The following is a 25,144-nucleotide window of genomic DNA, read 5'->3' as shown; positions in this document are numbered from 1 at the left end:
AGCGCCGCTGCTGCGGATGACTTTAGGTATTCACTTAAGTAGAATGCAGTTCCCACTGATTTATCATTGCACATGTAAGGGTTTGCTTTCCTAATAGGAAAATTGTGGTTTGCTTAATGCCGCTTAAAGTGGAAGACGTCTTCATTTATATGTTTTAGTTGGGTGTGTGTGTGGTTGTTTAGAGCGTCTGCAGAGGAATACCAAACACACATTAGTGGATACGACGAGTTAAGTGGTGATTACAGCCCGTGTGATATTGCAAATGCTCTTTTCATCCACTTACACCGTAGAAAAAGTCCTAACTAGTCATAGGCTTTTAGTCCGACGTAATAGACATACATCAACAACCTCGGAACAATGAATAAAAGGCAAATTAGTTACATTTCAATGGTCTGAAAGTATTTGTTCTTTCTTTTGGAAACTGGATATGGGTGGATAGTTGTGATTAGATTTTATTCATTATTTTATTATTAAATTCAACAGGTGCAGGTAGATACTGTTCTATGAATGCCACACACAAACATGTCCAATTAAATCTAGTTTATTGAACCAGATGAAAATTGAAATCCAAATGAATCCCTGAGTATTCCAAGGGATTCCAGCTGACAGCTGCGCGTTCTCTTTTGATTTACTTTGGGCTGGTAAAAAACGCTCTGAGATTTAAAAAACGTCCCTCCAATTATTATGGCGCAAAGCTACCGTTTCTGCGTTGAAATAAACTGGTATTGATTGAAGAGCAGCAGGAAACCTCTGAATGGAAGTACTGACCCCTCGCTCATCTCCCCCTCTAATACTCTCTGAGAGGCTCGGGCTGTCATTTCTGTCCACGCAGAAAGAATTACTGTATCCTTCAGCGTGTTTATTCAGGAAAACCAAGAAAACACACTGTGCCTTTATATCCATAACAGCCCCCATGATGCTGGGAAGGCATGAACCATAGGTTTTAGGCTGCCTCAACGATTAAACATGCACCACGAGAACAAAAGGTTGCTGGGATGCATCTACATGGTTGGACAAAAAAGGATTTAAAGGTTATCGCGCATACCAGAAATCCTGCAATGCCTCTGCAGTACGTCTCAACTCCTTTTCCCCGTGTGTTTTCTCACCCCCCAGGAATGCCCCCAGATCCTGCCCTCCACCCAGATCGACATGCCCGCCGGAGTCCTGAGGCCGATCACGCTGCTGGCTCAGAACCTGCCCCAGCCGCAGTCCGGACAGAGGAACTACGAGTGCATCTTCCACATCCAGGGCAACACGCACAGCGTCCCGGCGCTGAGGTTCAACAGCACCAGCATACAGTGTCAGAAGACCACGGTGAGGCTTGAGCACCAGCACGTGACGAGTTCTGGGTTGCTGGCACAGCGACGTGCTAGATGGCTTTTGACCATCTACATTACAGGTCATTACAGGTCATTTAGCAGACGCTTTTATCCAAAGCACTTTAAACCCATGGCTTTTACATTTGTTAGCAATTATGGGTTAGGTGTCTTGCTCAGGGACACTTCGACTTGAGACACGGGGCAGCCGGGACTCAAACCACTAACCTTGCGCTTCCCAGCGCACCCGCTCACGCTAACCCAAATCAAGGGACAACACCAGCGGAGTTGCCGCTGTCAGCGCGAGCTCCGTTCGGGGCGGCCGTTTGCAGGTTGGAGGCGAGCGCTGATGGTACCGGTGCGGCCAAGACTCGAGGCGCGCGGCCACGGGGAGCGCTCGCCGTCGAGCCGCTCTCTTCTCGCCCAGGCCTCTTATCCCTCCGTCAAGCTGTCACCGCTAATATGGAACGACCACTTCCGCGATGTTAATTTCCTCAGCGTGAGGCTGGGAGGAAGGCAATTTGACAATGGCAATTATGAGTTATTTAACGAGACGTGTGATTAGCGGGGCTCGCTCTGGCTGGTGGTGATGGGTCCGAGCAGCGGCCGGTGTGCCTCAAGTCTTTTCTTCAGCCTGTCACGCTCTTGTCGGCGGCCCGGAGGACGTTCTGCCGGGCTTCCCGCCGTCGCCGCCAGGGTCGGGACACATTGATGATTTACTGCTTTCAAAGTCCGCCCACTCAAAGGGAAAGAAGGAGTCGGTCCGATGACGGGCGGTGACACGTAAAATAGTTCCTGGGCACATTAGCGGAGTTGATTTTCCGATCGCAATGATGGCTCCAACAGCTCTTTTGTGTTTTTGCAAAGGTAATTATTGCATATTTGGTCCTTTGTGTTTCCGTAATTGCTCCGTGCAAGTGATTGTTTCTTTTAGAATTTCTGTAGCCATTCTGCCATTTGACTTCAGCGGGGGGAGATCCTTTCTCAGAATAAATGCCGACTTCCATCACTACAAATATTCCAGAAGATATATCATGTCGATAAAACAAATAGTGCTTAAATAAAACCGCTGTATATTAGTTGTTTCGCTCAATATCCGTTGCATTCAAACTTCTAAAAAGGCTCTCGCGAGCTGCGTCGATACACATCCCTTCATTTCTCCGTCCAGTCGACTTCAGCGTTTTGAGAAACCTGGTGTTCTCTCCGCAGCTAGACAAAAGGGGAGGGGGGGGTTGGAAATGTGTGCGCGACCAGATCCATGCGGCCTCGTCTCCCTCCAAACCCCTCCCCCCCGTCAGGTGGGACCGTGATAGGATCCAATTAAGGGAGCTGTAGATAAAATGATGATGAATTGCAGCGCCGTGGTGGAGTGACGGACGCACACACACACACACACACACACACATGCCTGGCAAACTCCTAATACAGAAATGAATGAGGCAAAAAGACAAAGAGGGAAAGAGAGAGACAAAGAGGGGGTGAGGGAATTAGGAGCAGACAATGCAACAAGAGTGTGATGTAGGAAGTAGAAAGAGAGAAGAAGGAAGACGGAGGAAAAGATCAGCAGGCGGACTAGAGCGAACAAACAAGCGAGGGAGAGAGGGCGTGGAATGTAAAAGATGGGCATGTTTGAGAAATTGATGCTGAAAGAAAAGAAAATCATGATCCGTGCAAAAGTGAAACTGCTGAGATTAACCAGAACCGCAGAGGGCGAAAGGACCGTCGGGACAATGGGGGGATTTTTCAGAAATACCTATTATTTGGTTGCACAATGCAGAAGTTAGCAACAAGCAAGCCACGTTTCCACCCAAAAGCTCCTGCTCCAGTTGCCTTTGAGCAAGGCACTTGAAAGCCCCGACCAGTGCTTCCAGAGGATGATGAAAAAACGCTGACTCAAGGTCGGTTGTGTGAATTTTACACCAGACCAAGAAATGCACAACGCCATTTGAGTTTATGATATCCATAGTGTCGTCCATCTGTCCCTGCAGGAGAACATGGATTTCACCAGATTCTGATCCAATAGCAAGTTCAGGGGAACACGGTGGGAGAGGGTTTTAAAAGCAGATGTGGTTGACTGATGGATGGTCTGCTACTATTTAAAAAAAAAATAAAAATGACGGAATGTGAATTAACGCAGATTAGTTGTCATAGGTTTTGTTACAAATGCTAAGATGAGACCAGCCTGACACACATTTATTGTGACAAAAACCTTTAAGGAGTGAATGTTGAAGACAGAAGCCAGATGTGTCCACATTACATTACATGTCGATTAGCTGACACGTTTATCCAAAGCAACTTACAATAAGTGCTTTCAACCATAGGGATACAAATTCAGAGGAGCAAGAAACAAGAATATGCGATTTCAAATAAGTTACAATTTGCTATAGATAAGTGGCATTATAAGTACAATTTGTTAGTCTTTAGTGGAGGTAGAGTCTGAAGAGGTGTGTCTTTAGTTTGCGGCGGAAGATGTGAAGGCTCTCTGCGGTCCTGGTGTCTTCAGAGAGCTTGTTTCACCATTTCGGAGCAAGGACAGCAAAGAGTGGTGATCTAGTCGAGTGTTTTGCTCTCAGTGAGGGAGAGACGAGCAGTTTTCCTCCCTCACTACACTGAGGTTTGGGTCGATTGTCACCACTAAAGACTGAAACGCGCTGGTAATATCTCTTACCCTGATGCAAATGTTTTCACAGCCATCCCACGACGAGTAGCTCGGCCATAATAAGTGCGCATACAGCTCAATGAAAGAGGTTACACAAAGGATTAACACACAGAGGATGCGTCTATGATGGAGAGCCCAGGTACCATTCTACTCAGTATTCCTCAGTAGGGAGGTGTGTGTATGTGCATCACAGCTGGCTGTGATGGGGACAGCAGAGTGTAATACATCACAGAAAGAATTAGCCAGCAGTAGATGCACACTCATCCGTTCCATCTTACTGTCTCTTTGTGCATTATTTAGCCCCTCGACAAAAACAAACAATGAACCTGCACCCTCAAATACACCAGGGACCCACAGTATGCATGAGCGCACACTGGGATGTTCACAGGAGAACACACACACACGCGTCCTCCCCAGGGGTTTGAAGGCACAACGTGAAGCAGGCATATGGAGATTCTCCACACAATCTTATTCCTAATCATGTGGAGCAGACGGAGACTGTAACATCAGCAACAACCAGCAACCTGCTTTACATGATTTATTACACTGACACACGTTGGCTAGCCAGCACTGCATGTGTGTGTGTGTGTGCGTGTGTGTGTGTGTGTGTGTGCGCGCGCGCGGGCGTATGAACTTCCCACTGTAAGTCCGTGCTTTTGGCTCCGGTTGGAGCAGCGTGGTGCATTGTGGGAGGACGAAAGTGTGCGTTTGTGTGTTCACGGTCCACACATTGGTTCAGACTTTGGTCGAGACTTTTCCCAAACTTACAGCGGGAATGCAGTGCAGCACCGCCTCCTGCAAAAATAAGTTTATTAACCACGGATGTCTCTATGACCCCTGTTTCTATAATGCGTTACTTAATAAATAAAATCTAAATCTGCTGGATATTTAGTTTGAACAGTATTAAGTATTTTAAAATGACCTGCATCAAATATAATGGTGAACTATTGCAGTGAGTGATAAGTAATTACAAAGTATTATGATACCTGACATTGTAAGTCAATAAAAATTGCTTGAAATAGCGTTAAAGTTATTGTAAGAAAACATAATTAGATCGCTGTGGGTGCGTAGAACTACAATAATAGTGCTTTTAGCAGATGACGCTAACAAATTGTAAGTGTAATATTAATGCGTGATAGACGTGGACGTCATAGAAGCACAACCTTTGGTCTGTTTTTTTTAATATACTTTATTGCCTCTACACGTTACACTTAAGTCAGATCAATGTGTGCCATATGCGTACAGTCAGCATTGTCTTATTTGACTATTTGAATAAGACAACAATCTTTCTGCATTATTACCAAAGCACTTTGCTTTGCCTCATGTAACAATCAAGCAAAGACAATATGCCTGCAGTAAACACATATGTTCATAAAAAGGTCTCCTGGTGATGTCGGTAAAAAAAAATGCAATCAGGGCAGAAAAGGTTTCCCACAAAGTGCATTTCCTCGTGCTAATCAGCGGCGCGCACACACAAGCATGTGCCTCACTCGCATGCACGCGCTCTACAATGATCCCATTGCAAGAAATCAGTGAGAGCGTATAACGGCACAGAAAGCACCCGGGCTGCAGGAGGAAAGCAAAGTGGAAACAAATGTCAAAGCCTACGGGCGCATTTCTCCCAATTTGGCACAAACGTCCACCTGGACTCTGGAATCCACTGATGAGGGTCAAAGATCAGTGTGACCTCACTAGAGTCCGTACATGTGTCCAACAGGAGATTGACATTTCTGACACATTAGCTGAAGAAATCAACAACACGGCAGCCCCTATAGTTAGTTGAGCGATTTATTTATTTTCTATTTTGTGCGTTACCAAATTGGCATTGAACCGAACTGCAATGGGTGCGCCCGCGTCTGTGTGTGTGTGTAGTTCATTTTTAACACACACCGGTATCCTTCAACATGACTAATTACATGCAGGTGACCTGCACACGCACACACATGTGCACCTCTGGCGTTCTTTCTCTTTCTGCCTTCTCCTCCTCCTCAGCAGCCAGCTGCTCTGTTTTGTTAACATCGGCAGTTTTCAATACGTTAGGCGCTCTTTCTCGCTCACACACACACACACACACACACACACACACTGGCCATATCTATTCACACAATCCATGGGGACACGCGATCCATGGAGACAATTCATGTTGCGAGAGAATAAACGAGTGCGGGAGCAGATAACGAATGAACCCGAGCCGGGCTGGCGTGTTACTGTAATGAGGCCAGGGACGGCTTTGTGCTCACCTTGTAGTTTTTTTTTTTTTTTGCACCTCAACCCCTCCCTCTCTTTTTTTCTTTCTTCCCTTGTCACTGTGCCTCCCTCTCTCTCCCCTTTTTTTTTCACCCCTCGCAGTGCACCTCCTCGTCCCTGTGCCTCCCTCATCTCTTCCCTGCTCCCCCTTGTGCTCTTCTCCTCCTTTCACTCCCCCCCTGATCTGCACTTTAGCTGTCCTTCACCCAACTTTGCTTAAACGTACCCACCCATTTTTACTCCCACTTAAGTTCCTCTTGTACTCTTGCTTCCTCGGGGGGGGGGGCAACTACACTATGAGTTGGCGCAGGTAGATTAATTACATGCAGTGACACGGAGGAGCCGGCCAGAGGCTTCAGTAATGAGCCTGATTACTCATCTCCAGCAGCTCTGGGCGCTCAGGGGAGGAAAGGCTGGACGGCAGGCCAGCAGGGAGTGTGTGTGTGGGGGGGAGGAGGGGGGGAGAAGGGGGGCTTCTACCGACAGCTTCTACCAATAAAGTAAAGGTGCCACTAGTTTGAGTTGAAAGCGCCGCCAAGAGTCAGCGACATGCCGACAGTCAATAGCTGTTCAATTAGCGGGAGAATTTACCCAAGAGGAAATGTTTACACCGGAGTGTGCGTCTGACATGCTTCACCACATGTGTGTGTTCATAGCTGTAACCAATTAAGGTGTCGGCCTTGAACGCGCACTTCTTTCTCTCCAGCAGCACCCTGGTAGGACGGAGGAAATCCAGCCCGTGGCCACAGAGATACCACAGAGAGGGACGGCCGAGGGACAAAAGAAAACATGATTAGATGCAGGAAATGTGGGAAAACATGAGCATGGATAATAAATCACACACACAAAAGACAGCGTACACGTTTCTCATTAAGCCAAAGAAAGATGATTTAAGGTGTAAAGCATCCAGTAGCTTGTGAGGAGGGGGGGGGGCGGTCTCAAATTCGGAAACAACTGCTCATTAGCTACAGTTGGATAAGACGTGAGTGTATTTTGTTGAAGCCGATGCAAGCGCAGCACATCACACTCACACACAAGCTTTGAAACATCAGTTTACGTTGAGCATGCGCACAGTTCAAAGGGTCTCAGCCACTTGATACTCCAACACATCCTTCGAAATGTTGCCAATTGGTAAAAAAGACGTCTTCAAGAAGCCGTAATTGCTTCAGCGCCGATCCATAATTTCATGCACTCTCATGCCACACTCAAAAGGTGAAGGTGTAACCAAGACAGACGTGCAGAGAACCTGCGAGCGTGCCTCCCCTGAGAGGGGGCACTGCCCGTGTGAACCGAACCCCTCAGTGGTGGCAAAGTGACGTCAGGTGCCACCCGCACCTCTAAATCTCATTAGGGAAGAATTCAAAGACCAAGAGGTCAGCGTATAGTAATAACCGGTGACTGACAAGACCAGCGTGATGCATTATTAAAGTGCCGGCTTAAAGAGACGCTCGTCCCAACGCTGCCCTGATGGGGCCCTAATGCTTTTTAAATGAGGTTTTAGAAATATCCCAGTGTTTGGTGGGACGCGTGAAAATGCATGGAATCTTTCTCTGGACATTCCTGACCCCGAAAGATGAAGCCGATGGGTCCTTCATCTTTTCCTCCACCACGAGCTTGACATTCCTGTGAGAAACCTCCTGACACTTCCCCAGTCTGGATGAATGGAAACATCCTGATTGATTTTTCCAGAACACATCGAGGTTAAAGTGTCAGTTTGTCGCTGTAGACGTTTTGACTTTCTTCTAATAACTTTTCTAATGCTCAGTTTAGCGTCGTCTCGCCTCCTCGCGCTCTTTCTCCTCCTGCTGCTTCTCCTCTCCGGAGTCCTTTTCCCTGCCTTCAATCCTTTTACTCCAAAGCGTCCCCCGGCCTGCGAGCCAGCGGGGCGATGGGCTCGGTGTGACCGGGCAGCGCGTTGTCAGTGTGTGGTTTGCGGGTCGGCGCTTCAAACCATGTGACAGCATGAATAAAGCATGATGTGGCGAGCAGCAGGGCGGGCAGGGGACTGACAAGGGAACGAGCTCGCCCAGTGTCTCAGTGACGGCAAACAAGTCAGAACCCTTAAAGTTTAATGGGGGCCACGCCACAGAGAGCGGAGTGTGTGTTTCTCTGCGGCTGGTTGCTGCCGTACACAGGCCTTTAAACAGTGGGACGTAGCGGGGATGCTAATAAAGTCAGCGGCCCCCCTGACGCCCTCCGGGTCACACTGATCTGGCGAGTAGGGAATAAGCCCGTTCAGCTTTTCCTTTGTTACACAAGAGCGTTTGGGTTGAACACGCGTGCTCGTGTCCCACCAGAGTCCTGCGCTTTCAATGCTGTGGGCTCCTCTCGGCTTCTCGACAGGCTCGGGGGCCCCAAGCGGGGGGCCAGAGCTGGAACCATCGCTGGCTTTGATGAAGGACAACGTCTTCATCAGTGCTGAGGCAAACCTTTGTGGCTCATTATTTTTAAGCGGGCCCTCCGTGTCTGAATGAAGGTTTTTCTGTCCCTCCGAAGGCCACCAGATATACATATAGCGCCTTTAACGTGTGTGTGTGTGTGTGTGTGTGTGTGTGTGTGTGTGCGTGTGCGTGTGCGTGTGTGTGTCTACAACATCAGCCCCACTTATAAGATCCTCGGGTACGAACGTCGTCTTCACAAGCTGTGATATCTTCTCTATTTGAGTTGTGGTAATAAATCAGAGGAGTGTGGAGCGCAAGTTTTGAGCGCATTATAAGTGTGTCTGTGTGTGTGTGTCTGTGTCTCAGGACCCAGACGGGACAGTCGAGTCCCGTCTATCAAATGCAGCGTGTCAGGGAGCAAATTGGAAATGCCAATTTCACTTTGCCCCGCTGCGCATCTTATCTCGGCCTCGCCCCTCATGCCACCACTTAGCTCGCGCTAAAATGAATACGACCACCGTCTGAATCCCGTCCGCTTTCACCTCTCGGGCCGCTTCCCCTTCTTCCCCCCGTCTCATCTTCCCCTCCTCCTTCTCGCACCCCTGTCTCCCTTCGCCCGGGTCCGCTCAACTGTGACCCATCTGTTAATCGTGCGTCGTGGCGAATATGGATTTGTGCATACTCGGGCCGCATGGATGACTTGCAGAGAGAACCAGCCAGTGGCGAATCACTTTGCAAATGACAGGATACCTCCCGCAATTCCTCACGTTTTCATGAGATCCATTTTCAAGGATTGCTCGCACGGGCCCTGACCTTCTGCTTCTGTTTCCGTCCCAGTACGACTACGAGGGCGCCGACATCAGTGACCTGCCGGTCGACCTCTCCGTGGTGTGGAACGGAAACTTTGTGATCGACAACCCGTTCAACATTCAAGGTAGAGCTCATTTTCTTTCTCTCTCTCTCTCTTTGAGTCTCAAGTCTGACATGATTTTCTGTGAAGCAAACAAAAGCTGATGCAGTCCCCCCGTCCCCGCCCCCCCCCCCTCCCTCCCCTCCCTCCCCCGCCCTTCGTGAGAATTCTGTAATTTCATTTTTGACAGACATCAGCCAGGAAGGTGAGGGTGTACAATCCGTTTGGAGAAGAAGAAAAAAACCGCTGTGCTTTTTGTTTCCGGCGTATAAGCGAGGAGCACAGGGAGTGATTGATGGACACTGATGATAACAAACAAACAGGGAAATTAATAGGGATGGATGTCGGAGGGGAAGATAAACAAATGGCGATACAAGTTAGCAGAAGAAGGGAAGAACGATGGATGACAGGTTGATAAATGCAGCATGTAATACAGGGGGGGTAGAATAAAGGGATTGATAAAATGGAGGATGGCATTTATTATTTCTAATCGCTATTTGTGCATGAAGTGGAAAACAATTACCAATTCTAAATTCTTTATCAAGTGTAATATATTGGGTGGTGGAGGCTAATGATTTTAGACGTCCCATTACACAAGATAATGTGAGTCTTGCTCTGGCGTGTGTCGCACAGTGTTGTGCTCGGATTAGCTAACCCCTCCTCTGCTTTGTGTTGCTCTCGTCCCGTTCTGCGTTTCCTTCAGTCTCTTACACGACACGCGTGCATGTTTTAATCTCACGTCTTCTGTGTTCCACTTGGCCTCGTTTCGGTAAATGTCAGACATTCAGTTCTTTTTTTTTTCCCCCCGCAGAATTAGTCGCTTATCGGCCACGGCGCAATCCTCCTCCTCCTCCTCTTCTTCCTCCTCCTCCTCCTCCTCCTCCTCCTCCTCCTCCTCCCTTTGTTTCAGTCTGTGAAATGTGCTACTTTTTCAGTAAGTCCCGGCTGAACGATCTCGTCCGGGGATTAAAGTCCTGAGTTTAGCCCCTACAGACAAATATTGTAGCGGCCGCTACGAAACAAATAATCACATTTTTGTGTGGAAAACAAATTGCGCTGCAGGGTTAATGACTTTTCCTCATTGGAAAAACACTTAACTGCATCAATACATGCCTCAATTTCCAATATATCAGTACTATTTTAGTATTTATTTTGCGACTCAAGTCATTCTGTACATCCTGTTTTTGTCTTAAACATTTAACAAATAATCATATACTAAAGTATTCTGTTGTGTATATATTGTTATGTATTAATACATAATACATACAATATATACACAACAGAATAATATAGTATGTGATTATGTTTGTGTGTAATATTCAGATGAGTTTAGTAAATTTTTCCAAACTAACAAATGCCCGTCAGAGACAATAATGTGTCATTTTAAGCTGCGTGGATGTCGGCTGGTCGGTCCTAAAATACCTCACAAACTGTACTACAGACAACAGACATTGTCTACAGACAATCGTGCTCCCCAGAGGACGAATCCTCCTGACATTGATCACTTTTCCCCGACTCGTAGCCGCATCATACTTTTTTTTTTAGCGCAGACTTGGCCAGCAGCAAACTGTTGAAACCGAGCGGCTTCTCTGCACGGGAGAGTTGGGGTGTGTGAAATGCAATAATCCCAGTGTGCAAACTCCACAAGTACGTTCCTGTTGTTCAAACCGTGAGGAAGCAACGCGCGCTATTCATCTTCCCGAGGTGGCCGAGGATTAACGCGGGCAGCACCCAAAAGCCTGAAGTTTTAAATCAACAACCCCCTCCAGATATACTATGAGTTCTGTGCTAAAGCCTCACAGAATACCTATTAGGATTAACTTCAATGCCATGCTTAGTGTTGAAAAAAAAAAGCATGCTTAATAAAACCCTCCCCACTCATACAAATCTCATAAAGACCTTCTCCTCCTTTTCTTCCTCTCCATCCCCTATTAATCCCTCTCAGCCCCGTCCCCGTCTTTCTCCCCGAGTTGGATCCGTATTATCCGTCGGAGGCAGAGCCGCCCGCCGCTGGTCCGGCTTTGCCCCGGTGTAAAGTGGAGATGTTAATGTTAATTAAATCATTCATTTGGTTCAGATTAATTAGCGTCGCAGCTACTTTTAAGCTGAGCCGTGGATAATCAGATTAGGCCCGAGCGGAGGGCCGGGACAGATGGATGCGCGAGGAGCCGGCTTTGAAGTCCGGCCGTCCTCTGTCTGCCGCCGAGGAGGAGGAGAAGGAGGATGAGGAGGAGGAGGGGGAGGAGGATGATGAGGAGGAGGAGGAGGAGGAGGAAGAGGAGGAGGGGGAGGAGGGGCAGATTCCTCCACGCTCGGTTGCTTTTTTCTTTTTTGTTGTTGTTGCTGTTTGTGTTTCCGCCTTCTGTTCATTTGAAATCTGTTTAACTGGTGTGACAGTAAAGAAACATGCCTGCAGGTTTGAGCACTATAGTATCAACTTAGATTATAACGATTAGCAAATGCACAAACGGCACCAGAATGAAACCGAAAGAGACCCCGTCCATTTGCCTTAACTTTGATTTCTGTGCATTGGACTTTCCCTCCTCTACTCCATTTTGCCCTCATTCCTTCTCTCTCTCTCTCTCTCCGGCTCTAATCTGTTTCTCTCATCCCCATCTTTAAATTCATAACAATTTGTGTTGCTGTTTTGTTAACAAGCGCAGCTAAAATGTATCCTGCCCCCCCCCCCCACCCCCCCGCTGCCTTTCATCTCCCCATCGTCTTTCTTTTCACGTGTTGGAGTTTTGAGTATTTATTTATATAGTTATGTATTCAGCACTTTTAATGACTTTTTCCACTCCGGGAGTTGGGGGAATATACAGTATATTTTTTTGTACACACCAAATTATCAATTTCCTATTACCTGTTGAATTAATTTCTGTAATATTCCTGTAGGATGCTTGTTCATTTTCCCTCCCTCTGTTTATCTGTGGAAACAGTTATTTTCCCACCGTCACAGCCTCGTAGTGCATAATCACCTATTACCTTTTAGCAGTTTAACATTCATTTATGCCCCCCCCCCTCCTTCTCTCTCTCTTCCCACCTCCCAAGCTCACAGACACGGACTGCTGATTACTTTTTTGACTATAATTACTTTTTGGAACCTTTGCTTTCTTAATTAACGGAACTTTTCTATGCATCATACAAATGTTTTTCAAGCAGTATGCAAAAGCTAGAGTTTCCAAAATAAAGCAACTAGTTTATGCAATTACATAACTTAATAGACATGAAGCATTCTCCCCCCTGCTGAAGAAGAAAACCCCAGAATAATCCGTTTTGAAACGCTTAGATTAATAATATTTTCGATTATTCAACATTTTGGGAACTATAGTTAGGTGCTCTATAGTTAGGTGCAAGGAACATCCTCATTTGCAAGTGCAGGTAAAGGGAGCTGTGAAACTCTGTCTGAGCCTGTTCATTGAAATGTTTGTACGTCTCTCTCTCTCTCTCTCTCTCTCCCTCTCTCTCTCTGTGTCTCCGGCCAGCTCACCTGTACAAGTGCAGAGCGCTGAGGGACAGCTGTGGCATGTGCCTAAAAGCCGACCCCAGGTTTGAATGCGGCTGGTGCGTCCAGGACAGGAAGTGTTCCCTGCGGCAGGAGTGCAACGGGGGAGGAAATGCCCACCTCCCGCTGCAGCCGCAGGAAGGCGGAGGCTGGATGCACGCCACCTCCGGAAACAGCCGCTGCACGCACCCCAAGATCACTAAGGTAGGCGGTGCGTCTGTGTTTCTTAGTGCCAACGCGCTGTAAGTCGGTTCCACAAGTGCACCTGGTATTGATTGACCAGGTTGCTAATGTGTGTGTTTGAGAGGATGCCAATGTGCCTTTTACCATTACCTTTAAGTGCTTTTTCTACTGCTTAATGAGCGCGGCTCGCCAGGTAGACTGAGGGAGGACTGCTGGCTTCAGACAGAGAATGGGATTCAAATCACACGAGTTCAACTTTGTGGCTCCTCTTAAACGGTCAAAATCCTCCTGGGGGCTTTCGTTGTTCTCTGTTGAGCAATCTGCCAATCAGCTTGGTAGCGACAGGTCGCAGCAGGTCTATCATTTGGGTGGTGATTCTTAGTTTTATCAAGATGTGGAAAACAATCAATGACGTCAAGTTTGATGTCAAAAGCAGAAAAAACTGCGTTTTCCCACTTTTTATTTTAGGGTCTTGTGGCTTTATAATTGTTCAGAGTATGAATGCATTGTAATCTTACAATGTAATCAATGAAAGATATTTGAATAAGCTAAATGACCGTTTTAAAGTACCAACCCTTCCTCGCACTTTAAATCCACGTGGTGTTACTCAACAGAGTCACCATCGGTAGGAACGAGAGAAAAACATGCAGCCAGCGAGAGCCGCTAACCCAAAGAAACTCTTATGATCAACCCCCCGCCCCCATTATGCAGTTCTAAAATCACCTGCCCAGAAAAGCAACACGGCTTCTTTGAGCACCGCTTCATAATCTTGTCAACTCTTGAGGAATTCCAAAGTCACCTGCAGAGATCCAAAGCTGGTAGACCTTGATAGGCCGTTGCGTCAGCTCCCCCGTGGTCACGAACGCCCTACGTGTCCTGAACCAAGAAAGAAAAAGCTCCAATTTAATGTGGCGCTGTTAAGACACACAGTTGTGGGGACCTTGTTCCTGCCCTTGGCACAGAAATTGTATTATTACTCACTGTTACATCACACTGGTACTTTACTGAGAGAGAAGCATGTAGAGGTTTTGTTTGGTTTGATTCTCTCTTGAAATGTCTTTTAGGTTGGTCGGCTTCTCTATGCCACTGGCTCTCGATGTGTTTGGAATACAGCGCTAGTCAGACACGTTTTAGAATCATTCACATCTGTTTTGTTTCTCTCCCTTTTGTTTGAGGATCGTTTTCTTAGCCGCCTTTCTTTCTGTCTTGACTCTCATTGGGTATTAGTCACAGGAGTAAGACCAACTCCTTCTCACAAAGCTTATTGTTTAATGGAAGACAATGGAAACTGACTGATTTCACGTACATAGCAGCGTCCTTGAGTGGGATGAGATATTTAAGCTTGATGTCAGATGAAATGAACATGTAACGTAGATGATTATCTTGACACCGGTGGTGTATTCTGTGTCTTAAGAACATTCCCCTCCTGGTTTTATCCATTTTTATTTGTTTTAAGAATAGTTCGTTATTTAGTGAAGACTGTTACACACATATACGCTGAAATATCTCAAAATATCAAATCAAATCAGTTCAAATCATTAATGTCACGCCATTGGTTCGGCCCAAACATTTGAATCATGGTCGTGCAATTTTCTCTGTAGGTTTTGTAAATTAAAGCCTTAATAACTACCAGAGAAGTTCCTGTTTGGAGGCACGTGATCTCTTGCAGTATTGAAAACTGCGCGTGGCTCAATAACCCCAGAAGTGAAGAAGATTTTGGTCTTAACGTCATCGTCCTGCAGCAAAAGTCAGCGGCAGTCAGTCGCTTCCCGTGAAGCCTGCTGCTGACTATGTTCAGAGAGACATTAGTCATCTTGTTCTTGATAAAAGAGCAGGATGAGAAAATCAGTGTCCATGTGAACGTATTGGTGGAAAACACGGCGGAAAGACGCATGTTTCTGTACCTTCTGGTACTCGTAGGTGGTGCTGATTAACTGCGCGGTGTCTAATATTGTTTGTGTACAACGACAAATTCATCATCCATTCATGTGTTTGTGAGTGCACGCAATAAACTTGTAGTCTGAAATCTGAATTAGTGCATAAGTCTGTGTGTGTGTTTCTGTGCAGACAAAAGCGCCCGAGAAGGATTAGGCAGAGTGATGTGTTTTTATTTTGTATTAATAGTGCAAGTAGAGCGAGACGTGAAGTAATAAATGTCTGAAAAAGAGGCACGATGGCAAAAAGTGAGAGACACATCTGCTAACAATATTAATAGATCTTGATTCATGAATTCATTTTTGCCCTGATTAGTTTATATTCCCTTCCAGGACGATTTTATTAGCATTTTTCATAACAGATCCGTCATAATGAGGACAGATACAACACATGCGCTATTCACTTAGTAGGCATTATGTTGATATGTTGATAGGCTTTTGAAAGAAATGACAAGAGCAACGACATCACTTATTTTATTCCACCCGATGCTGGTTTTGTAATAATGTGACGCGTGCGGCTCTTCATCAGAGCCCATCGTACGGACAGACCGTGACTTGGGCACACAACTCGTGGCGCGTCCTTCCGTTTGGTTATCTTCACCTGGACGCTATCTATTGACCCTCCATCATCAGAGTCCTGGGTTGTGGATCCTTTAAGAGAAACTCTTACATCATAAAGAGATGAGCTCCAGTCTGTATTCTGCTTTCAGCTGAGGTGACTTAGTTGGCAAAAAGTCAAAGCAGGACAAGACTTGGTTGTTCATTTCTCACACTGGTAACCTTTCTATAATGTTTCATTGTCCAAACACCTCAAATCAGATTTCACAGTTTCCCGAGGTGTGGTGGGGATGCGCTCCAATGCGATTTACACAGCCTCACATCTGTTGTCCGTATAGTTTGATGGCTACTCGCTCTGGACAATGTTCCCCAGCTATGGTGCCCGTGGAGCCGATGGCCGATGCTCCAGTGTGGGTCAGCTTCCACACGGTGGGCAGCATTGTCACAGGCCACTCCAGTTGTTGCATCTCCCCCTCGGTTTCTTACATCACTTCGCTTTAGTTACAAGGAGGTTTTACAAATGATTTGGAAGGCATATTTTTTCAAACCCCAGCTCTGTATATATTAAGACATTACCAGGAGTATATTCCCGCTTAACCTCCTTCTCTTAAACACATTACTGCTGATATTGCCTGCTGGTCTTTGTGTGTCTGTACTTAGCATGATGCTGCCAAAGGCATTATGCTTTTCCCGAGAGCTTCCAATACTATGAAAGATTTAGCTCGTTTCAAAACTGGCTTTCAGACTCAGCTTTTAATTTGTAGATTCAAATCACATTTTCATTACTTTTCCTATTTCATTTTCAATTTACATTCTTGTTTAAACTTGAATTTGTGGAACACCATATGTTGCAACTGCATATCCAAACCCTGGATCATCTGGTTTCCTTTTTTATGGCGAGAGTCTGTTTTTCTTGTTGTTTCTTGTGACTATAGATGAAGTGCCCTAGAGCAAGGCATTTAACCACAAGCAAGGCGGTTAAAAGTTTCAAGTTAAACTGTTACTGTCGGCGTCTCCGTTGGTATTTCCGCCCTGCTCTGTCGGCTCAGTCGGGCGCTGCAGGAGAACAGGGCAACGAGCAGATTACACATAATTACCTTGTGATGCTTGTTAGGGATTAGGTTTGTGTGTGCGCAGCCGTGAATGCGTCGGTGTTTGTGGCAGCCAGCGTCCATCAGTCAACACATTTGTTTTGTCACACCACACCTGTCCGCGTTGCGCGGCGTAATCTGCCGAGATAAATCACATTATGGTTCGGCGGCGCGACCGAGCGTTACAGCGCGGCGGCCCCGGCGACGAAACCAAGCAGGCGTAATAACTTTCAATTAACTCCCGGGATGACGCCTTCGGGTGGTGCCTGGTTGGTTCCGGTGGTTTTTGTTTTCGCCGTCTCTTTATCTCATTTTCAGTGTTTTTCAAAGCCACAAGGGCGATTTCTCTTCATTAATCTTAAATAACCCAATATTGGCACATCTGTATGGCCCCTGAGTGTGTGTGTGTGTGTGTGTGTGTGTGTGTGTGTGTGAGAGTTGGAGGCAGCTCTGCGTGTTGAATTTATTTTTATCCTTGTGTATTTGTTGGTATGTCATATTCGTAGACCATTTTCAGTCTCGGTTAAATGGCTCAACGTGTGAAAATATTTTGTGTCCTTTCTGTCTGTGTTTATGCACGTGTGACCATAAAGTCTCCCCCTCCCCCTCCTCCGCCGACTCCACCCATTCTGACCTCCGTCCTCTTGTCCTTCTCAGCTGTTCCCGGAGACGGGGCCTCGCCAAGGGGGAACCAGGGTGACCATCCTGGGGGAGAACCTGGGTCTGCAGTTCCGAGACATCCAGATGGGGGTGAGGCTGGGCAAGGTGCCCTGCGTCCCTATTGAGGAGGAGTACATAAGCGCAGAGCGGTAAGTTAAGGGACGGACGAGGCGGGCGTTCGAGCACACACACACACACACACACACACACACACACACACCAATGGCGCATTTTTGCCGTTAGTGCACTTCAGTGTGCTGTGGGAGTCCGCGCTATATAGCTGCTAGAAAAGTGGGTGAATTTCGACGTGGTGTTGTTATAGAGAAGCGAACGCCGCCGTCCTTTGCGGTGCCAAATCTTCAGAGACAGATTTACCCATTCACCACGTAAACAATACTGATGGCTTCTTTTCAACAACAGCTTAGTGGTTCTTAACATTTTTACAGTAATAACCGCTGCTTGAAATTCCCATTCAGCCGCACGGCCAATATGGTTGCCGTTGACAAGTGTCCAGCGGTCCACACTCAAACTTTTGGGCCGTTATAAGTGCTCCATCCGGGTAATCATAGCACACTGCATCGGGGTGTACTGTGAACACACTTATGCACTCCAGCATAATACTCCAACAGACACTGAAAGTAAAATCAAAATGTGAAAATGGCAGAGAAACACAGATGATTGCATTGACACACACACACACACACACACACACACACACACACACACACACACACACAGGCAGCAATGGTGCGCCTCGCGAACGTTCATGCTCACTGATCTGGCGACACACACAGCAACCAGCAGCTCTCACCAATTGTGCGACAGCAGAAATGTGGACCGGATCACGTTTTGGTGTGTTGCCTCATGCTGCAGCTGCAAAGATGGTGATATTATTGTTTTTTGTGTGTGTGTGTGTGTGTGTGTGTGTGTGTTGTTCCCCTCCATTGCTCCCTACATATGCTCTATCCTTTATGTGTCTCATCCTGACATTTAGTCCTCTGCGGGGTCCTGCATGGCTGAGGAATTGAGTTCACGAAGATCAAAAAATGTCTCTGTAGTTCAGTTAGCTGGGCAGTGATGCATGTTGAGATGGGGGCATCTCTAGTCAAATATCACACACCCATCAGTTATTTTACACATTATTCCCGTCATCTACGCATCGCTTCAAACATGTCTAGGAGTTCCTTCTTTTTTTATAACTTCCCCTCCTTCCTAGTCATTATTGAAACACAGCTTTGCACCATGCCTACATAAACTAAACGTGGTCATGTGATTGAAGATGGAATGCACGGTCTTAATGAACGGAAAGGAAGGAAACCTGCACTCGCCGACAGACTTTTGGAGACCAGTTGGTTAACATACATACATACATACAACATACTCGGTGTGTTGAAAAAGTGAGCATGAACTGAAGCAGCGCTGGATAAGATGTAACATGTTGTTGAAGGGGGCAGTTCTGCAGCGCTATTTATCATTCTATAATGTTCTGTCGAGTGTTGCCGTGTATTGTAGCTATCGACTGTAGAGATCTCTGCCAATGGATGACAATTCTCCATCCCTTCAACTCTCCATCCACAGAATAGTGTGTCTGCTGAACGATGCCACGAGCTACCGGGTCCAAGAAGCTCAGGTTGAGGTGTGTGTGAGAGACTGCGTCAACGACTACAGGGCCCTGTCTCCCAGGCCATTCACCTTTGTGGTAAGCACCATACCAAGGGTCTAAAAGTCAACAGTAAATGTAAGGGTTCAAAAGGAAATTGGCTTTCAGAAGATCCAAAGATTATTTCTAGTATTTCCGTCAGCAACAATTGGTTTTAATCACTGTTAACCATAACCCTCATTAAATTAACTGTCATTTTGCCACGAAAAAGGTTGAGTTGGTACACCTGTGGTAGCAGCCAGTGCTTAAAGATGCAGTAGACAAACTGTCATGAGAACTAGTGTCTAGTGACTAGTGTATTTCAGTTCGTTGTTTTGAACCCTCAAATATGCTGTTTGTATCAAACTGGTGGATGTAAAAAATGTTGCATTATCATTATAACATACACGTGTTTAATGTCAACTCAGCTCGGAACCTTGTGATTGGTTTATAATATACAAAGCATCTCATCACTGCTCTCTGCCATTTTGATATTAGAATCATTAAAAAGAAATCTCCCCACAGACTCCGTTCTTCAGCCGTATCCAACCATCTCAGGGGCCTATTTCCGGAGGCACCCGAGTCACCATCGAGGGAAGCTACCTGAATGCGGGCAGCTACGTGTCCGTCAGCATAGGACCGCAGCCCTGCTACTTCAAAAAGTAAGGCAGTAATGGTTGTTGTTTTTAGAATCTAGATTACATTTTAATTAGCCCTTTGGGGAAATTGGAAACACCACAACACAGAGGAATATAATTTAGATAAGAATAAGACAAAAACAGAGTAGTTAAGATTGTAAAACTAAAATAATTATGACTGAAGGTACTTTAGATAATACGAGAAATTAATGGATCAAGGCAATGTGTGCATACATAAACTATCAGTTTAAAGATGTGTGTCTGTGTGTGCGCACTGCAAAGATATTACATGCGCATGTAAGCATGTCGTTTGTGTTTTTGTTATCATTTTATTAAATAAGTGTGTGCTTGTTGCTTGCAGACACACAAAATGTCTTTGTCTGCACTCACACTGACTCGCTGTGATCTAGTGCATGAAATAATCCAAAGTATCACCACTTCCGCATGCTTGTCAAATGCGCGGCTTAGCTTCTCACAGCTGATCTAAATGAAAGCACCTACATGCAGGCTTTGATGTCGCAGAACTCGCTGCTGCGCTGCAGCCTCCTCACAGTAATCCAGACATTCCACTTCTCCAAAACGGTCCACTCAACTCCACCTCGTCTCCATCCGCCCCACCCTAAGCGCATGCCTGTGTTTGTGGCACCTTGCGAAGGCCGCTGCGGGCCTGTGTGCTTTGTGAATGGGGTTGCTATGGTTACAGGCGGAGGGATTTAGGGAGGGTGGATGTTGCAGGTTAGCGCTCCCTTTTCCTCTCTCTTAGTCTTCTCCCTCTCTTTGGGACTGCCATTGCTCACATTAACACATAAAAGTGCGGACACACAAAATAACACGCACGCACGCACACAAAAACACACACACACACACACATATATATATATGTATTTATAGGTATGTATGTATACATACACTGCCTCTGTGCATGGCCCAGAAAAGCAGCCACCACTCAACTGTGCTAAATACATATTAGATAGTGAAACTACTGGGGACTGCGATTGAAAATGTTATTTTGCCTTTGGGACACACGCACACGCACACACACACACACACACACACACACACACACACACACACACACACACACACACACTCTTTCCATCCCTGCCCCAGTGTCTGTGGCTGGTGCCGTTGATACATGTCAATGCACAAATCGTAGCAGGTTTTAACTTCATTAAACATGACTTCACATTCGTCCTCCCAGCAAAATGTGTGTATTAGAGGAAGGGTTTTACCGCTCATCATATCCGTTTATGTCACGGCCTTTGCCAATGTGGGCACACGCTACAAACATCTCTTCGCACAAGGGAAATTTATAATAATAATGTTAAACTTTTCACTTAATTGCAGGTAGGTTTTTGTGTTTTTATTAGAGAAAAAATAAATTGTCACAGGATATATTTACGAAATGTTATCTACATATATTATTTAGGTAATAAAAACGGTATGTAATTGTTAGGTGGGAATTAATTGTGATCAGTTTGCGATCAGATCTTCCAGACCACCACTTAATGTGGAGGTTCTGGATCTCAGCGAGGTGTGAATGTGATCCGTACAGAGTGAAAACATCCTTAAGTGAAAAGATTACTTAACTCCTTGACTGCTACTTTCAGCAAGCCTCTTCCTGCGGAGAAGCTGAAGAAACAGATAGGATGCCCATTCATTCATTTGCATATTCAAATCTGACCCACAATGCAGACCAAAGCTAGACATCTTTTTGCCATTTTTTCTTGTATTTGACAGAGAACAGTGTGTAGAAATAGCATATGTACACATTTCTGCAATCACACCCTCAACAAACTGTAATTGCCGTGATCCAGCGGGTCAGGAGAGCGCGGCCATCTTTCAGGCTTTGCTTGTACTGGGGTCCATTGGTCAGAAGTGGGATTATCTAATAAAATGAAATATTCCATTATGATTTGCAGAGAATGAGACTAATTGGCTTCCCTAACTGTACGCTGGTAATTAGAAAAGTCTTTAAACGTGTCAGCGCTTCAGTCAGGACCTCAGTATTTAGAGAACGTCCTGGCACGTGAAAGCCATCGTTACCTCTGTATCATTCAAATGATTTTCTCTCAGTTGATTTGGGAAATGCTTCTTTCTCCGAAGTAAAATGGCTCCACTTTTCAATCTTTTGAGTATGTATTTGTACATACCATTCCAGATCTCCCAGAATTGATCTGAAACCTCAGTATGCGTCAAACATCAGCTCACAATCATTTTATCGAGGCTTTGCGCTGCCTGTTGTCAGTCAAATGCCCGTAGATTATTAGATAAGACTTCCTCCGACCTGTCCTTTTTTACGTCCATCCAGGAGGTTCGCCCGTGAGATAGTGTGCGTCACGCCAGCCGGGTTAACAGCGGGCACTGCATCGGTGTTGGTGGACATCGACGACGCCGAGCTGCGAAACCCAGAGGTCAAGTTTAACTACACCGAAGACCCCACAGTGCTGAGGATCGAACCCGACTGGAGCATTGCCAGGTAAGCGGCTGTGTACCAACATCTTTTACTTCGCCGGATGACGCGCTTTAGTTCATTTCTTGTATTCAGTCCATTTAAGTTCACATGGCTTATTTATTGCACGATAAGACTTCTAGACCAAGCGGCACTCAATCTTTTCTTGGCAACTGGTCGTCTCACCACATAACAGATTTCAGCTACAAATGGCTGTTGTTCCTGAAGTAAATCCAAGAAGCTTTGTCCCTGAAGGGAGCTCAATGACGGCCTCAAGCTAAAAAAGGTTTTATTGGAGGTGGATGTTCTGAAAGTCCTCGTGGCTTGAGGAAATCCGAGCCTGGACCTGGATTTCCTTTGCTCCGCTGCTTGTCATCCAGCATTAGCAGGACAAAATGTACGCAGGCGTTCTCGAAGCCGTCCGAAATGCTGGACCACAGCGGGTTTGGATCGACGCAAGTTCAGGCTGCGTCTGGATACTTTTCATTTTTAGTTGAGGACGGAAGTAGCTTGCCTGATCCAAGAAATACTGCAAATGCTATAACTTGGCAGATTGAGTGCTTGAACGGGATTGGTGGTTGAAATAGCAGCTAATGCATATCAGCTGTTTGAGACTGAAGTTCTCTGCCTGAACTACTATATCCGTTTGACACAAACTGTCATGTGTGCTGGATGAGTCGAGCTGAATAAAGAAAAATCCTCAGCATTGAACATGAAGGACGATGTGCACAAATACGTTTACTGGCAAGAAAGAGAGACATTCACACACATGTTGGTCTTTATCATGCAAACTGCATACTTTTGCATAAAAAGTAAAGCCTTTTGTGGCCCCAGGCGGCCTTTTTGATTAGTTATTCAGTTTTGGTGATTTAATCTTACTTGGATTAGCCAATGATTTTAATGCCTCTCTACCTTCCCTGATTTGGTTCCTTTGTTTCTCCTTTAATTTCAGTCCTAATCATGGTCAGTATATCAGAACTAGAGGTGGTGACTATCTAGTTCTGCCACTGGGTTGAGGTTAAATGGGTGACGATACATTAAGTCGGCCATTTTGACCATCGCCATCTGTATGTAGTTGCAACCAGAATGTTCTCAAAGATTATTTTTTTTATGCTTACAAATCTCCACTGCTCTCAACGCACGGCAGTGTTCCTCCCCGATGGGCAACACTGACAGGTGCACGGCTCAACTAAGAAGTAGCCGTTTTTTGTAATAGGCCTTGAAACACAAACAGGGGAGTCGCCCCCTGCTGGCCATTAGACAGCCTTTAGCATTGGCTTTACCATTTACCAAAAAACTGGTCATGTCCGTTTTTTGGTTCTTAAAGTGAATTTCAAAGAGCTGGATGCCTGACGGCGACGAAGGTCAAGAGTTTCCTGGAGAATGTTTTGGTCTGTTAAACCCGCCTCCTGTGATCTGGCAGCGCTTATCGTGCTGCCCACATGAATGAGTTTGCAGTATTATGTTACCCACCTGTTTGAATAGGCCTATTCCGTCTGACATATGTCAGAACACCTGCTCTACACTTTTCCGCTCTGTATTCTCCATTTTCACGTTGCCTATCTTCCTAATTTATTTCAAGATATGAAAACAGGCAGCTATCTTTTTCTGTTTCCTCAGTTACACTCCTTCCCCGTGTTTTTTTGCCGCCCCGCTGCCGTTTGTCTGCATTCCTCCCTGTGGTGACTCATCACGGTGGCAGGTAGATGCAGAGCTTGTTACAGAAGAGGGTTAATGAATCACTCCTTCCTGCCCAGTAGGACCGGCCGAGAAGCAGCTGAGGCCCACGAACACAAGTAATAGAAACACTGCCCATCTCTGCCCACTGCGAGGGTGGTTTTTTCTCCATGGATCTGTGTGTGTGTGTGTGTGTGTGTGTGTGTGTTTGTGTCTGTGTTGTGGCGCTAAAAACCGGGGTTACTTCAGGAAGCTCACTCAGGGGTGATGACCCCACATGAGAAAAACAACCTGAAGGTAGACACCCCACTGATTCCCAGAGTCCCTGATGTCTGGCCCCTGATCCTTCCTCCATCTGGATTAAAGCGCCACACAACAACGCAACACACGCCTCAGAAAGCGCAACGAGCCAGTGTGTACCACTAAGCTTTGATTTAGCTGATGCGTTTCAGCCATCGCCGTCTGCCACAGCGTCACATGTTGGCTCAGGCAGAAAGTAAAACAAACCGGTGAGACGTGGTGTCCATTTGGTTCATATCTGCCGCACTGTCGTCCCTTGTGCCGGTACGTGCGCGCCTGCGTAGCTTTATCGTCGCGCTCACTCAATGATACCAAGAGTGGAGGAAAGACGGTGAGGGGAGGAAACAGCAGGGGACGGGGCGGCGGGGACGGAGTGCGTCATCATTGTAGTTGGCTGGTGATTTTCCATTTAGGGAGAAGACTGAGCACTTTAAAATAAATCAATGAGGAGTGCTCATCTGGCACAGCAAGGGAAGATGTTTTGGCAGCAGCAGAGGTTAGAGAAGCCATTTTGGACGTTTCTAAACCTCTTCCCAAAATGGTAGAAAGATAAATGAATGAAAGCAGATAGTGTTGGGCTTGTTAATCAATCGTTATGTATTACATATGTCCACAGCAAGTCACACACAATGAATTGCAGTCCACAGGAGGTGAAAAGGCTCCTCGCCAGATCCTTGACCCGCCAACCTCCAGGTTCCCAACCAGAGTTCCAATATTATGGGAACACGCTGTTCACTCACAAAAGTTCACCAAACGTCTGTATTTTCTCTGCGCTGTGCCGTCTACGAACTCAAGTCCTGTCCCTAAATATTTATTGAAGCTGGTAAAAATGTTATACTGTTTTACTTTTTTTAGTTTGGCAGTGTATTTGCAGGAAAACGTAGACATTTTCTGCTGTTTAATTTTATATATATATAATAATCTGACCTAATTTTGATACAGTCATTGTCCTCCCGATGACTCTTAAGACCAAAGAGTGAGAAAAAGGAGCAGT

At 46.0% G+C, this 25,144-nt stretch overlaps 1 protein-coding gene across 3 annotated transcripts in view; it reads left to right on the top strand.

Annotated features, from left to right (window-relative positions):
* Window positions 1-25,144, top strand: part of LOC120829387 (plexin-A1) — a 181,092-nt gene that overhangs the window by 120,027 nt on the left and 35,921 nt on the right. For all 3 annotated transcript variants that reach the window (XM_078085495.1, XM_078085483.1, XM_078085493.1), the window contains exons 10-16: window positions 1,114-1,314; window positions 9,441-9,537; window positions 12,999-13,222; window positions 17,442-17,593; window positions 19,023-19,143; window positions 19,609-19,745; window positions 22,033-22,200. In XM_078085495.1, the coding sequence (XP_077941621.1) occupies window positions 1,114-1,314; window positions 9,441-9,537; window positions 12,999-13,222; window positions 17,442-17,593; window positions 19,023-19,143; window positions 19,609-19,745; window positions 22,033-22,200 (1,100 nt within the window). The remainder of the gene's footprint in view (window positions 1-1,113; window positions 1,315-9,440; window positions 9,538-12,998; window positions 13,223-17,441; window positions 17,594-19,022; window positions 19,144-19,608; window positions 19,746-22,032; window positions 22,201-25,144) is intronic.

Source organism: Gasterosteus aculeatus, chromosome 2 (assembly GCF_964276395.1).
Source record: "Gasterosteus aculeatus chromosome 2, fGasAcu3.hap1.1, whole genome shotgun sequence".
Classification (NCBI taxonomy): domain Eukaryota; kingdom Metazoa; phylum Chordata; class Actinopteri; order Perciformes; family Gasterosteidae; genus Gasterosteus; species Gasterosteus aculeatus.
This window is presented reverse-complemented; position numbering and strand designations above follow the sequence as displayed.